Source organism: Acanthochromis polyacanthus, chromosome 21, assembly GCF_021347895.1.
Source record: "Acanthochromis polyacanthus isolate Apoly-LR-REF ecotype Palm Island chromosome 21, KAUST_Apoly_ChrSc, whole genome shotgun sequence".
Classification (NCBI taxonomy): Eukaryota; Metazoa; Chordata; class Actinopteri; family Pomacentridae; genus Acanthochromis; species Acanthochromis polyacanthus.
The window spans coordinates 2,937,609-2,952,741 of NC_067133.1; the positions used below are offsets into that span (position 1 = coordinate 2,937,609).

The 15,133-nt window shown below is 40.4% G+C and overlaps 1 protein-coding gene across 5 annotated transcripts in view; it reads left to right on the plus strand.

Moving 5' to 3' along the window:
• pkn1b (protein kinase N1b) overlaps nt 1-15,133 on the plus strand; it is a 55,114-nt gene that overhangs the window by 22,034 nt on the left and 17,947 nt on the right. The window contains exons 1-2 of one of the 5 annotated variants that reach the window (XM_051941133.1): nt 3,082-3,225; nt 12,459-12,759. In XM_051941133.1, the coding sequence (XP_051797093.1) occupies nt 3,157-3,225; nt 12,459-12,759 (370 nt within the window). In that variant the 5' untranslated portion in view covers nt 3,082-3,156. Of the gene's footprint in view, nt 1-3,081; nt 3,226-5,779; nt 6,084-12,458; nt 12,760-15,133 lie in introns of those variants that run through there. The other 4 variants (XM_051941135.1, XM_051941132.1, XM_022210777.2 and 1 more) reach the window with 4 other exon arrangements.

Below are 15,133 nucleotides of genomic sequence, written 5' to 3' on the forward strand. Positions count from 1 at the left end.
ACCCACCAGGAGCAATTAAGGGTTAGGTGTCCTGCTCAGGGACACCTTGACATGAGCTCAACAGGCCGAGGATCGAACCGGCAACCTTCCAGTTACAAGACGGCCACTCTACCCACTGAGCCATGCCGCCCCCCCGATTTCCGCCATAGCGAATGAATATTCGGATATTTGGGATATTCGGGTCCAGCCCTACTAACTACAGCTTTAAATGGGGCATTAAAGCTAATGCATGGTGATATGCTGCTCCAACAAGTGATGTGACCAACACCAACCTCACCTCTGCTGCTCTGGAGTGAAACTGGCCCACATGAGTCGGCTTGGTCTGCTCATGGAGTGTAACGTTGTCCTGAAGTTAACTCTGCAATCTGAATGCAGGTTTGATGTACTGCGTTGACAGAATGAGGAGCAGCATTTTCTCTTGTTGGTACACTCAGCATCCAGCTGACATTGCTTTACAACGCTGTTTTATTCATTACCGACCAGTTCCAGTACATTAGGCGTGTGTGTGTGTGTGTGTGTGTGTGTGTGTGTGTGTGTGTGTGTGTGTGTGTGTGTGTGAGTGTGTGTGTGTGTCTGTGTGTGTGTGTCTGTGTGTGTGTGTGTGTGTGTGTGTGTGTGTGTGTGTGCACATGTATGATATGAGTGTTAGTGCCTCTTCAAGCTTTTCCTCCTTTAGAGTGTATTATTTATGTCTTTCATTTGGTATCCATCACTGTGTTTTTTCTGCTTGGCAGCAGTGTGTGTGTGTGTTTTCTGTGTTTGTGCATGGAGAGATTAATTGGAATTCACTGTTCACCACCGCCCTCTCCACCTCAACCACTAAACAAATCCCCCCCACCCTCCCTCTTAACCCAAATCCCTGAATGAGGCTGTGTGCAGACATCAGGATGTGAGGGGAATTTAAAGTTCTTCTCCCAAATTCTGGCCAGTCTCGCTCTCTCTTTCGCAATCTGTTTCACCACGTAACACACACATCATTAAAAGGATGAATGGCACTACGAGGAGAAATCTGACCTCTTAGCTGTACTTTCCCTTTTTTTTCCTGCTCTCTCCGTCTGAACTCAACTTTTCTGTCCTAAAAAGCTGTATGTTCAGATCATAAAAGTCATAATTAATCCACTGAACTAAGATTTGTCACTTCCATGAACAACTTCAGCCCAGTTTTGAACACTGTATGATGCCTGCAGCATCTTTAACCCTCATGTTGTCCTGCAGGTCAAAAGTGACCCATTTTAAAGTTTAAAAATATATATATTTTCACAGTGAAACTTCTGATGTCAACATTTTTAGGAAGTTTTTCAACATTTTTTGGTGGAAATAGAAATGTTAAAAATGTTTCTTAATAATATTCACATAAAAATCAACCAAAATCCAGCAAATTTTGCTGGATTTTGGTTGATTTTTATGTGAATGTTCTTAAAGAAAATATCAGACATTTTATTGATGTACATGTTATAACTTTAGATATTTTTAGGATTTTTTGGAGGATTTTTACTCATTTTTTGAAAATATTTATAAGAATTTTCTTGCCAAATTTGAGGGATTATTTAAAATAAAACTTTTAAGGGAAACTTTTAAGGAATTATTGGAATTTTCTTCCTGAAGGTTTTGCAAATTTTCAGAATTTTGTGGATTTTTTTTTTTTTTTTGGCTGAATTTTTGGATTTTTTTTTTCAGACAGGGAAACAGTATTTTTTGGCGCCCGTAAATGAAGACAACAGGAGGGTTAAAAACATAAATTGCCCACATTCGCTCATACTAAAGCTCATATCTTGACCTTGTGTTACACTGTTAGATCCACATCTTTCAGAAAATAAACATTTTCATCACCAGTAGCTTCCTGCAAATCCCAATCCCTCTTTCACACACAAAAACACCTCTCCAGGGTGCATTTGTGAAATGATTGATTCGTAATATGATTACAACAATCAGGTTGAAAGTCCCAGGGCTCGTCGTTGTTGTGTTGGAATGAATGAAGTTAGGGCTCACACAGCTGAAGCATTCCCCCCGCTGCCTGCAACAAAAAGGACCTAATCTCTATTTTTAGACGCTGCAGAGTCAAGATGAGCTGACAGGCCATTAAAACTTAATCAAAGGGATGGCTTTCTATCACCCAGCTCCAGCACCGGGCCGCCATCTGTTAACCTGAAATGTGTGACAGTGGACAGCGCATGACGGACCGGCGATAAAATGTAGAAAAATAGGAAAGAGAGGGCAAAGCTGCAAAGATAAAGGTGTGAAGAGATGCAGGGAAAGGTGGACATGGTGGCAGTTAGAGGAGGTTGGAGGAGGTTGTATACAGGAACGGACAGAAAATGGTTTCGTTTCTCCAACAGCATGGTGTCATCTAAAAATAGAAAGTGAGCAGACCACAATCCTAAGGACAGTATTGCTGCCTGGTGCCACATAAAGACTGTGACAAACAAGGCTACGACAGCTACCACCCACTCCTATGTATTTTAAGCATATTAACTGGAGCCATACTGGACTTTTGGGGCCACTGACAGTGATGATGTTTCAGGGAAAAATATCCTAATTTAATATGGGGATGGACTGATTCTCCACCTGGCTGATTCTTGTTGCCAATAGTTGGTGTCTTTCAGATAATCTGCATTTTCATTGACCAATTTTTGGGTCATTCCAGAAACGGTGGACATTTTACCATCAAATTTCAAATAATCCATGCACAAAATACTCCAACATGCAGTTGTTGTGTAAATGTTCTTGTCCTGAGACCAAATCTAAAAAATCTAGGAGAAAAGAATGTTTGGCTGAAAAACGTCAGAAATTTTATCGTCAAAAAAATGTGAAATTGGGGATTTTTCTAACTTTTATAGCTCATTGAGGGAAATCTAAAGGGAATAGTTAGATGTTAGAGAGCTTACATGTGTACCAGTTGAATCCTAACCAGGTAAACGGGGTGAGACTGTAACTTTAAGAGCCGTGTATATATTTAAAGTGAAGTGAGCTTAGTTCCTGATAATGTGGTCAGCTTGGTTTTAGTAGCTGCATCCATTTCACAGACACAGTTTCTGAGTACGGGCATCACAGCAGTTTGTGAAGAGATTTCAGATTGAAAGTCCTTAACTTTCCTTGCTTTGGGGTTGACAATGACAGCTCAGTCACATCTGTGAAGGGGAGAGACAGTATGGATGCATGGGGGCTGCTATCTCTGCAGCCACCAGAACACATCACACAGCAAGCAGTGAGAGCCCCAGCTGCTCGGTAAGGACACCGTTTATCACCTGCTCACAGATAAGGGCCTCAGAGCGCTTGTGTGTTTTAGCACAGCGATTCTAAGCACGAGCGAATGGCCGTGTTTTGCATGTGTTGGCTTAACTTGATGATATTTCACTTCCTATTGCCCGACAGCAGAGTGGGTGAAGAACTGGATGTGCTTTGGTTCCACTCTGTCACGCTGTTTGTGCCTTTCTGTTGCCTGCTGTCTCTGCAAGCGTTTCTGTGGAAGTGTACGTGGTACAATAGATAGAGATCGGGAGCCAGAGATGGCCATCTGCTGCACAGTGAGGGTTCAGAGGGTCAGTGACCCTGACCCGCTGAGTGTCTGAGTCAGATAAAACCATGACCTGCTTGTCTCTCCCTGACAGGAAGAGCACAGAAGTTAGACAGTGATGAGGCTGTCTGTAGACCTCGGAGAGTTGGAAGGCTGCGTGATCTGTCAGTGCTTCCGACTGGTGATCTCTGCTTGTTTAAGTGGCTTCTCAACTTGTAATCCTTTGTTTACTGTGAATGTTGATCTTGTGCAAGCTTCTAGTTTTTTGGTTTTTAAAGTTATGTTTTTGGCCTTTTGTTGGCTTTTTCAATCGATTAGTTAAGAGGCAGACAGGAAAGTAGGGAGAAGAATGGAGGAAAGGTCTCCCTGCATGTACAGTCAAACCTCTACAGATGATCCAGAATGCAGCAGCACGTCTGGTCTTCAACCAGCCCAAAAGAGCTCGTGTCACTCCCCTGTTCATCTCCCTTCACTGGCTTCCAGTTGCAGCCAGAATCAAATGCAAAACTCTCCTCCTGGCTTACAAAAACATTTACAAGAACGGCCCCAGCCTACCTGGATTCCCTGATCCAGGTCTACTCCCCTTCACGCCCACTTCGCTCTGCTTGTGAGAGACGCCTGGTGCTTCCAGCTCAGCACGGCTCCAAATCTCTAGCCAGACTCTTCTCCTCTGTTGTTCCCAAATGGTGGAACAAACTACCAAACTCTGTGCGTTCTGCTGAGTCCCTTTCTACTTTTAAAAGACAATTGAAGACTCAGTTGTTAAGAGAACACCTAGGCACTTAATTCTATTCCACCTTAGGGGTAGAATAAGTCAGGTGGTCCAAAACCTAGCACTTATTTAGCACTGACAAAGTTGAAAAAAAAAAAAACAACAAAAAAAACAAAAGAAAAGGGGGGGAAGGGGTGGTTAGCAATTCTTGTGCAACTTGATGGCAACACCTTTGACCAATCGCAACTGAAGCACTTTTGCACTTTTGCACTTACTACAGGTTTATCCTTATGTCTGAATTCTTGCCTGTGTTGTACGTCGCTTTGGACAAAAGCATCTGCTAAATGAATTTGTAGACTTGGAAAGACCTTCTGCAAGGGACCATAAGATGGAATTGAACCCAGGCTGCTGCATCAGGGACTAAAGCCCCTGTTCATGGGTCACTGTCACCATGCAATTAGAAGATCTCCGGTTCGCGTCACGGCCTTCCTGGGATCTTTCTGCATGGAGTTTGCATGTTCTTCTTGTCCATATATGGGTTCTCTGGCTTCCTCCCACAGTCCAAAACCATGCTGAGGTTAATTGGTGATTCCAAATTGACCGTAGATGTGATTGTCTGTATATGTAGCCCTGTGATAGACTGATGCTCCCTGCCTTCACATAAGTCAGCTGGGATAGACTGCAGCCCCACTAATGAGGATTAAGCAGTCAATAGATAATGGATGGACAAATTCCAACACAAGACTTCGGCGAAATGTTATTGTTTGTTATGTGTTTAATTAAAAGAGAAACTCACAGCATTAATTCTTCAGTGCTGATTAGTTGTTACCTGTAACCAGATAGTGATGTGTTGGGACATCACTGAAGACCACAAATACAGAAAAGCAGCTTAATCTGCAGTTTTTAGTCAGTTACTGATGATTGGAAAAATGTTCGTTTTTAAATGTAATTGATGTAGCTGATATTCGGTTACTCCCTAAGTTTGTATAAAAAGCAGAGAATTTTTCATTTCTCAAGGATCTTTTTTTAGTCGTGACTTTGCGTCCATGTGAGGAAAGTTTGTCTGGTTCACAACAGAGCGTCGTTACGAATCCTCGTCCTTGGAGCCTCATTTAAAAATCAAGTACCCTGCAGTAGTGGCTCTGTGTGGCGCGTCACAGTGAGAAGGATTTGCATTTTGACTCCGTCTTTCAGGTTTGTTTTCATAATTTAGCGCTTTGTCTGAAGGTTTGTGGTCATATATGCACAAATGTTAGCCTGCAGGTAAATCTACAGTGCTGCACATACATGCAGACATGTTCAATGTTTTACTTCTTTACACACACGTCCATTTATTATGACCACATTCTGTCAGAACAGCCTGCCTTGCAGCTTTGGTGCCCCAGTAGCAGGAAGCAGAGTGACTGTGAGCTCTCTCACTTACAAAACCACCCGAATGTGTCTGTGTGTGTGTGTCTGTGTGTGCGTGTGTTTGTGTGTGTGTACAAAGTGCATGACGCCTCAGCCTCTATCTGGCAAAGAGCAGAACAGGAAGCAGTGAGGTGGGGCTCGGTCTCTGCTGTTCTCTCTTCCTCCACTTCGTTCACTCGCTCCAGATTTAGACTGGCTTTTGATTCCTGGCGGGAAGGACATCCTGGATTTTGAGGAGGCAGGAATAGCACTCGGTGTCGCCTGATTGGTGCTGCTGTCGGTGCTGAGTGGTGTGTGGTAGTAGCAGGACAGAGTGGAGGGAGGGGGCCTGAGAGCGAAGCCAGAGGGAGGCCAAAGATGGCCAGTGAGGACGCACTAGAGGACCTAGCGGTGGATCAGCAGGTCGACTGCCCGCTGCCCACCGAGCACAGTGACACAGAGTCTTCGGTAGGCAACCGCGGCCGGAGCAGGCCTCAACGCTGCCGCCTTTCTCGCCGCTTTCTTTCCATCTCTCACTGTTGCCCTTCTCTTTTCTGTCAGCTTCCTCGTTCACTTCCTATAAAAACATCTCCTATCTGACAGCGAGTCACATGTGGGTTTTAATTCCTGTCTGCTGTCGGGATTTCGCCCCGCTGTGTGAGCTGTCTTAGACCTCGCTCCAGAGGTTCTTTGTTGTAAAACACCAGGGATTAAATTGTATTGTGTCAAACAGGAGTGCGTCAGTGCACAAACTCTCCCTTCCTGTCGTTGGTGGCGTGTTGCTGCCTCTTGCTTTCTCTTCTGCTGCTCAGGCCGACACTTCTCAGGCCTACCGCACCGAGAACGATGCACACGACAATCAAAGTTTCTTAAAAATAATCACGCATTTCATGACCTTGTTCCACTGACAGTTTGTTCGATTGCATTGCTTCACTTTTGTGCAGTGATGCAACGTTGCATTAACCCTCGTGTCGTCCAGCGGGTCAAAATTGACCCGTTTAAAAGTTTGAAAATGTTGGAAAAAAAATACAGATTTTCACAGTGAAACTTCAGATGTCCACATTTTCAACATTTTTGGGAAATCTTTCAACATTTTTTGGTGGGGAAAAAAACATTCACAAAAAATCTACCAAAATCCAGCAAATTTCACTGGATTTTGGGTGATTTATTTTTTGTGAATGTTCTTAAAGAAAATAATAGCTTTACTGATATATATGTAGCCACTTTAGATATTTTTAGGATTTTTTTTGCAAGATTTTTACTCATTTTTTGAAAATATTTACAAGAATTTTCTTGCCAAATTTGGGGGATTTTTAAAAAATAAACATTTAAGGGAAACTTTTAAGGAATTATTGGAATTTTCTTCCTGAAGGTTTTGCTAATTTTCAGAAATTTGGGGACTTTTTTGCTGAATTTTTGGATTTTTTTCAGACAAGGAAACAATATATTTTCGTGCCTTTAAATGAAGACAACTGGAGGGTTACATATGAGAGATTAAAGGAAAATCCTTGACTTTGGAAACAGCAGCTGAGAAAACAACTCAAGTCTGCACAAATCATTAAACTCTTCAGAAAAAAAACAACTTTGCATGATATGTTGATGGAAATAGTATAAAATGCCCAAACATTAGAGAACAGCTACTAAATAGTTACTTTCTTAATTAATTCGTATTTTTTGTTGTTTATTAATCAAATACCGAACTCACTAAAGCTTCAGCTCTGCTTGTTTTGTTTCTCTTTTTACATCTTACAATATCTTTTGGTGGATGTAAATGAGGACAACGGGAGGGTTAAAGAAACGGTTAAAACCCTGCGAGCACTCGGCCTGCGCCATGCGGCTGCTTGGGCTGTAGTGCATTGTGCTGCAGATGGATTATGGCTTTAATGAGAACGGAGCTGTAGCCTCGGCCTGCATGTTGCTGGACGGACACAGAGACCTAAGAAGTTGTAATCAGATCTGCTAAGCTGGACGGCTGGCTGCACGGTGCAGTGAAAGGCCCCGAGCACCCCGTCATTATACCCCAGCAGAGGGGAGGGGACGGTGAGATCTGATGTCACAACAGTAAATGAACGCATGACGCCTCCCAGTTTGATAGAAATTACAGTAAGAATATGAGCAGTTGTCTGCAGTGGAAACAGTAACGTGAGCAACAAAAGCAACAGTATATTCCTTTTATACAGCTTTTAATGTTTCCTTCTGACTGTGTCTGGGAAGTATTGACCTACCTGCAGTATTTTTAAACCTTCAGTGTCGTTGGGGTTTGTGATGGCTTCGCATTATTTTGTCCGTTGTGTTGTGTGCGCTCTGCAGGGCCTCCTGTTTTGGCTACAACTGACCGACTGCAGGAAACGTTCTTATGGCCAAGAGCTATTTGCAGGCCTCTTATGTGACTATTTTATTAACTGAATTGAATTTATTTTTATTTGATCAGGATGATAGTTTAACACAGAAACTCGAGTTTGTAGCTGTTGCTGGACTTTTACATACACAGGACAATTAAAATGCTATCATTCTCATAAATCCATAATATATTGGTTTTTAATGTAAAAAAAAAAGAAAATTGGATGATAAGTTGAACTGAAATGTGAATTCTTCTCATGTTCTGTAAAGAAATGTGAACAGAACTGGAGCAATTGTGCATTTTCCTATTCTTTTTGTGAGACCGCTTTTCATGGCAGCTATTGACTGACATTTGAGTGCCGCCGTTACTAGGAGACAGAATTCACCCTCCATGGTTCACTACTGACTGCAGCAGGTTGTTATCCTATGCAGCTAAAAGATACTGATAAAGGGTTTCTTTTTAGCTTTTTTTTTAACTACTCGGATAAATTGTTGATTTTGTTCATTATACTTTCAACCAGAACATAAATGAGAATGTACAGCTTGCATAACTTTCTTGTTTTGCATAGAATACATGTATAAATTGTCTCTAATCATCCAAAAATTGTTGCATATAGCATATTTATTCACAATCTATAAGATACACATATGAACTCTGATTGAATCCAAAACAGCAGCTCTGCCATAAGTTTTAAATCCTTCAATCAGTTCTGGTTTTTTTTCAAATTTTCTACAGGTACAGATTTCTTTTGTGTCCCCCCCGTTAATGTGCCTGAAGAGGACCAAATATTAGCAATGCGTTTAAATGAAATGATCAATTTTTAATCGATTATTGTATGTGCAACTGTCAGTTTAAAGGGTTCAGTTTCATCCAATCAAACGCCATTTCATTTAAGTACATTTTTGAGTGTATTTAGAAACAGACAACACTTACGATGGTTTCCCCTCTTCTGGTTGTGCATCTTTCAGATTATCTCCTGTGTCTTTTCTTTTCAGGTGTGTTGTGTTACAGTATGTAGTCAAAGCTTTACACAGTACACAGACCAGCTTTCTGTTCTGTGATAACTTGAAATACTTTAGATTTTGGGAACTTTCACAATGAACAGAATTGGACTCTCTTGCAGTCGCTGTTATCTAAAACTGTCGTGCTGAGTTCACCTGACCAGTGACTGGAACTAAAAACTACTGATGTTGAACAATAAGATAATAATAGCAATCAGGTCATAAAAAGTAGCTGTTACATTTCAGACAAAACTTGAAACCATATTGTTTTTTTTTTAATCAATATCTCAATAGCAGACTCCACATTAAGACTCAATTCTGCCATGTACAAATCTGAATAGTCAAACTAAACGCATAGTTTTATAAGAAAAGCACTCAGAGCGCAGTACTCCTCAAAGGCTGCTCATTCCCCCATATGGCGTTGGCAGAAACGCAGCATATTTTTGTAGAAATGTAGCATTTTTATTAGTTACCTATGATCAGAAATGAGGCCATTTGATATAGATGTACCCACAAACAAAGTGACCTTATACTGAGCACAGGCGTGTACCATGCATGTGTACATTATGTGCGGATACCGACTCACGTGACCTAAATTTGTAGCGGGCAGCGGGAATTGATGGGACTCAAAAACACCCCCCACAATTTAATCAGTTGTTCCTTGTATCGTTTCGGATAAGTCGGCAGCAGTGGATTTGTAGAAGGATTGCAATCAGGTGATCGTCAGCAGGCAGCTGATGTAGTGTTCACTTGTTGTCATGGTTACAGTTACTCCGTGCTGCTATATCTTGCAATGAATTCTTTGACAAATCCGTGGATCAAGACTATCAGCCGCTTCACTGCCAAAATCTAATGAGGTGGTCCTTGTGTCATTTCTAACCTTCCCTGAAAATTTCGTCCAAAGTTGTTAGTTCGTTTTTGAATAATGTTGCACACAGACAGACAGACAGACAACCCAATGCTGACTTTTATTCCCTCCCTCCTGGACCACTGCAGCTCATTGTTCTCTACGTGATCTGGCTCCACTCTGCATGTCTTTAACCTTGCATTCTTCATCTCAGCACGTCAGATCAGAGAAATCAGCTGCTCGTATGAAGACCTAAAACGACAGCGAGAATATACTTTGAGTGTTTTCTAACAAGCTCCCCCTGACTTTCAGAACAGCTCAGCCAATGCCTCGGTGTTAAAAATGTCCCCCGTTCAGACAGACATCTGTGCAGTATTTAAGAATGTCTTTTCTAATGTATCAAATTTAGTCCTTTTTTGATGTTGTCTTTTTTTTTTACTTTTCTGTTGCTACTATTGTCACTGTTTTTGTACCACATCTTGAAACTGCAGGTTTGAAAGGTACCACAGACAAAAGGTTCCTCATTATTCTTTTTATTATTATCTTTTTCATTAAATATTAACATCGAGGCTTTTTTAGCAGCAGTGTCATCAAGTATGCTGACATCTGGGCTTGAACGCAGCCCAGTGCCCCATCACCATCTGCTCTGATTTCAATGACAAACAGAAAATAGAACCGTCATCTTGTGCGATGTCAACAAAAGTAACAAAAAAAAGTAGAGTTTATGGCAGAACTGTTGTGTTGGACTGCAGCAGATGTACCTAATAAAGTGGTCAGTGACATCTGAGCTGTATTTGTTGTTCACTTTAAACTGCCGGCGATCTTCTTGCAGTAGAAATTACAACAAATGGACATAATGGAGATGTGAAATCTGGTTGAAAATGATCTGCTTCTCCTGATAATTCACTGTTACGGTACATTTATATACATCTACACTCGCTGCGTGTTTACTTGTGACCCGTCCAGCAGGAGACGAGCCCCTGATCGATTTTGGTCTGTATTAATGCAGTTCTAATCTGCTCTAATCTGGTTAGCGTTGATCGGCAGGAGAGCTGATGCGAGCACTCAGCTCTTTACGTTCTAAAGTGGTTCCCCTGCTTTGATGCTGCTGCTCTGCCTCGGCTTGGCGGGTTTCACATGTTGACAGTTAACTCTCAGAGTCGCTGTTTTCCCCCGATCACAGTGCGTCACCGTGTCAGAACTATGCAGGGTGACTGTTTGCAGATTTAACCTCAGCTCAGCACCTCTCAGTTGCAGATGTCGCCCTTTGATTTCCTCTTTCAAGTAAGATTGAATAATCCCCCTCATACACAGTGGGCTAAATTTAGCAGTTTCCTTTTTCATAATGATGCTATTTACAGCTAATATACATCTTGAATTTCACTCAGGATTGAATATCTATGTATCATTCTGTTGTTCCAACTGTAATTCTATCTATCTATCCATCATTCCATTGTTCTATCCATCGTTCTGTCATTCTATTGTTCTATCGTTCTATCATTCATTCTATCGTGCTATCTATTGTTCTACCGTTCTATCGCTCTATCATTCTATCTATCGTTCTGTCTGTTGTTCTGTCGTTCTAACGTTCTATTGGTCTATCTATCTTTCTATCGTTCTATCATTCTGTCTATTGATCTATCGTTCTTTCTGTCGTTCTATCGTTCTATCATTCTATCTATCGTTCTGTCTGTTGATCTATTGTTCTTTCTGTTGTTCTATCGTTCTATCATTCTATCGTTCTATCTATCGTTCTGTCTTGATCTATTGTTCTATCTATCGTTCTATCGTTCTGTCTATTGATCTATCGTTCTTTCTGTTGTTCTATCGTTCTATCATTCTATCGTTCTATCTATCGTTCTGTCTTGATCTATTGTTCTATCTATCGTTCTATCGTTCTGTCTATTGATCTATCGTTCTTTCTGTTGTTCTATCGTTCTATCATTCTATCGTTCTATCTATCGTTCTGTCTGTTGATCTATTGTTCTATCTATCGTTCTATCGTTCTGTCTATTGATCTATCGTTCTTTCTGTTGTTCTATCGTTCTATCATTCTATCGTTCTATCTATCGTTCTGTCTTGATCTATTGTTCTATCTATCGTTCTATCGTTCTGTCTATTGATCTATCGTTCTTTCTGTCGTTCTATCCATCTGTTGTTCTATCATTCTATCTATCGTTCTGTCTATTGATCTATCGTTCTATCTATCATTCTATCGTTCTGTCTATTGATCTATCGTTCTATCGTTCTATCATTCTATCATCTGTCTGTCATTCTATCATTCTATCGTCTGTCCGTCTGTCATCTATATATCATTCTATCTATCGTTCTGTCTGTTGATCTATTGTTCTATCGTTCTATCGTTCTGTCTATTGATCTATCGTTCTTTCTGTCGTTCTATCGTTCTATTGTTCTAGCTATCGTTCTATCATTCTATCATCTGTCTGTCTGTCATTCTATCATTCTATCGTCTGTCTGTCATCTATCATTCTATCTATCATTCTATCTATCGTTCTATCATGTCTGTCATTCTATCTATCTATCATGTCTGTCGTTAAATCTATCTATCCATCGTTCTGTCTAATCTACTGTGTCTTCTCCACATAGTCTTCTATCTCCTTCATCGTGTCCCTCCTTCTTCTCTCCTTCTTCAGACTGATCCAGATGGGCTGTCGGTGCTCCAGCAGCTCGGTTTGGACCAAAACTCCGACTTCTCCGACTCCAGCGTGCAGCAGCGGCTGGACGAGCACCGCGAGAGGATCCGCAGGGAGATCCGCAAGGAGCTGAAGATCAAGGAGGGGGCGGAGAACCTTCGCAGGGCCACCACCGACAAGAGGAATGCCCAGCAGGTGGACTCGCAGCTCCGCAGCTCCAAGCGCAAGCTGGAGTCCCTCCACACGCAGCTGCAGGAGCTGGACGCACACATCGTGGTCAAAGGCCCGGACGACAACAAAGGTACAGTATCTATCACTGTGGGATGGTTCAGCTGCCCTCTTCAACCTTCCCGCTGTCCTCATTTACAGCCACCAACAAATGTTTCCTCATCTGAAAAAAAAATTCCCCAAATTTCTGAAAATTTGCAAAAACTTCAGGAGGACAATTCTCATTATTCCTTAAAAAATTCTCTTAAAAGTTTTATTTAAGAAAAAAATGCCCCAAATTTAGCAAGAAAATTCTTGTAATTTTTTTTAAATGAGTAAAATCTTCCAAAAAATATCTAAAGTGATTCCATATATATATCAGTAAAACTTCTAATATTTTCTTGAAGAACATTCACAAAAATCAACCAAAATCCAGCAAAATTTGTTGGATTTTGGTTGATTTTCTTTTCAACCAAATTAGATATTTTTAGGATTTTGTTTTTTTAGAATGTTTAAAAATATTTTAGGATTTTTTTTTGAAGATTTTTACTTTTTTCTAAATTACTTGCAAAAATTTTCTTGACAAATTTGGGGATGTTTTTTTTTAAATAAAGCTTTTAAGGAATTATTGGAATTTTTGCAAATTTTCAGAAATTTTGGGGAATTGTTTTGCTGAATTTTTGGACTTTTTTCAGACAAGGAAACAATATTTTTTGGTGCCTGTAAATGAAGACAACAGGAGGGTTTAAACATTTACATCACTGAAAGCAATGTAATCATAACAACCATGTCGCCAGCAGCAGGTTTTGTGTAATAACCGAACAATAACTTCCTTTGTTGTTCCTTTGTCATGGAGGTGTTTTTCATGTTTTATCTCATTACTACACACCAAAAGCGTGAGTCTGTGTGTCATTTCCTGTCTTCCAGGAAGACATTGCTTTCATTTCATTCTAAAAACCTCCATCCTAAAACCTGCTTAGACAGCTGGTCCATCCAGGTCACATCAGGGCCTACTGTTGTTGACGTGTTCATCCATGTGGAAAACACTCTTTAAACAAGAGTGAAAGTCTAAAGCTGTCCTAGAAGCTTGTAATAGCTGCACTTAAGGACAGTTGTGCTTTGAGCTTAAATGCTACACTAATTGTCCTGTTGTGCTCACAGTAACAGTGCCAACACGCTGGTGTGAAGCAGAGATAATGTTTACCACAGGTCCTGTGTTAGTTCAGTGTGCTAGCAGAGCAACATCTGGGGCTGATGGGAATATCGTTAGTTCAACATTCAAATTATGATGGAGTCTGGGGGCGACCGAAGCCCTTCAAAACAGACCTGAGCTGCCCAAGAGCAATAACTGTTATTATTTCTGATGCTATGTAGAAGAAACGGTGAAATAAATTCATAAAGTTGAATTTAATTTGATGTCTTATCATCTCTACATTTAACTCTGCTGTTGTCCTCATTTACAGCATCAAAAAATAGCGTTCCCTTGTCTGCAAAAAAATACAAAAATTCAGCAAACAATTTCCCCAAATTTTGCAAAATCTTGAAGAAGAAAATGCCTTAAAAGTTTCCTTAAAAGTTAAAAAAAAAAAATCCCAAATTTGGCAACAAATAAAAATGTGTAAAAATAAAATACAAAATGTAAATATATTCAATAAATGAATAAAAATCTTACAAAAACATCCTAAAAATATCTAAAGTGATTCCATATATGTCAGGAAAACTGTTTTCTTTAAGAACTTTCAGGAGAAAATCAACCAAAATCCAGCAAATTTCGCTGGATTTTGGCTGATTTTTTTTTACCACCAAAAAATGTTCAAAAATTTCCTAACAATGTTGAAAATGTGGAAGCTTTCACTGTGAAAATCTGTATTTTTTTCCTGCATTTTCAAACTTTAAAACGGGTCAGTTTGACCCGCAGGACGACGTGAGGGTTAAATATATTTGCACAGCTGTGTCCTGATCAGTGCACCTGAGGTTATACGCTGATAATAATACCTGTACCATCATCGATCAGGGCATGTACGGGGCTTTTTTATTATATTTAATTATCAAAGGTCATGTGCTGCTGTCATGTGCTGTTTTGTGTAATTATTGTGCTTGAATTTGCTGTCAGATCTGTGGTTCTCAGCGACTGAGAGTAGTTTCAGTTCGGCAGCCTCTTGCTCATCTCATTAAAAACCCTCCCTCAGAGGGATTTTTCCACATGATGCCAACTGAATTGCGAAACAATTTGGTTAAGAAAGTGGAACAGACCTACCTTTCTGTGTAAGTAGTGAGTGATAACTTAATGAAGTCTGGATCGCCTCCAAAAATGGAGGTCAGATGTCCTCATGAAGTAATGCTGTGTGTAGGTCTTTTATAGTAATTAAAGTTTCTGAGCTTCATTTGGGTTAAACTGATGTCTGTTAAGTGTTTATGCTATGTATGTTAAATAGAAAACTTGAAGCTCACCTTTTAGGCTTTGCTTG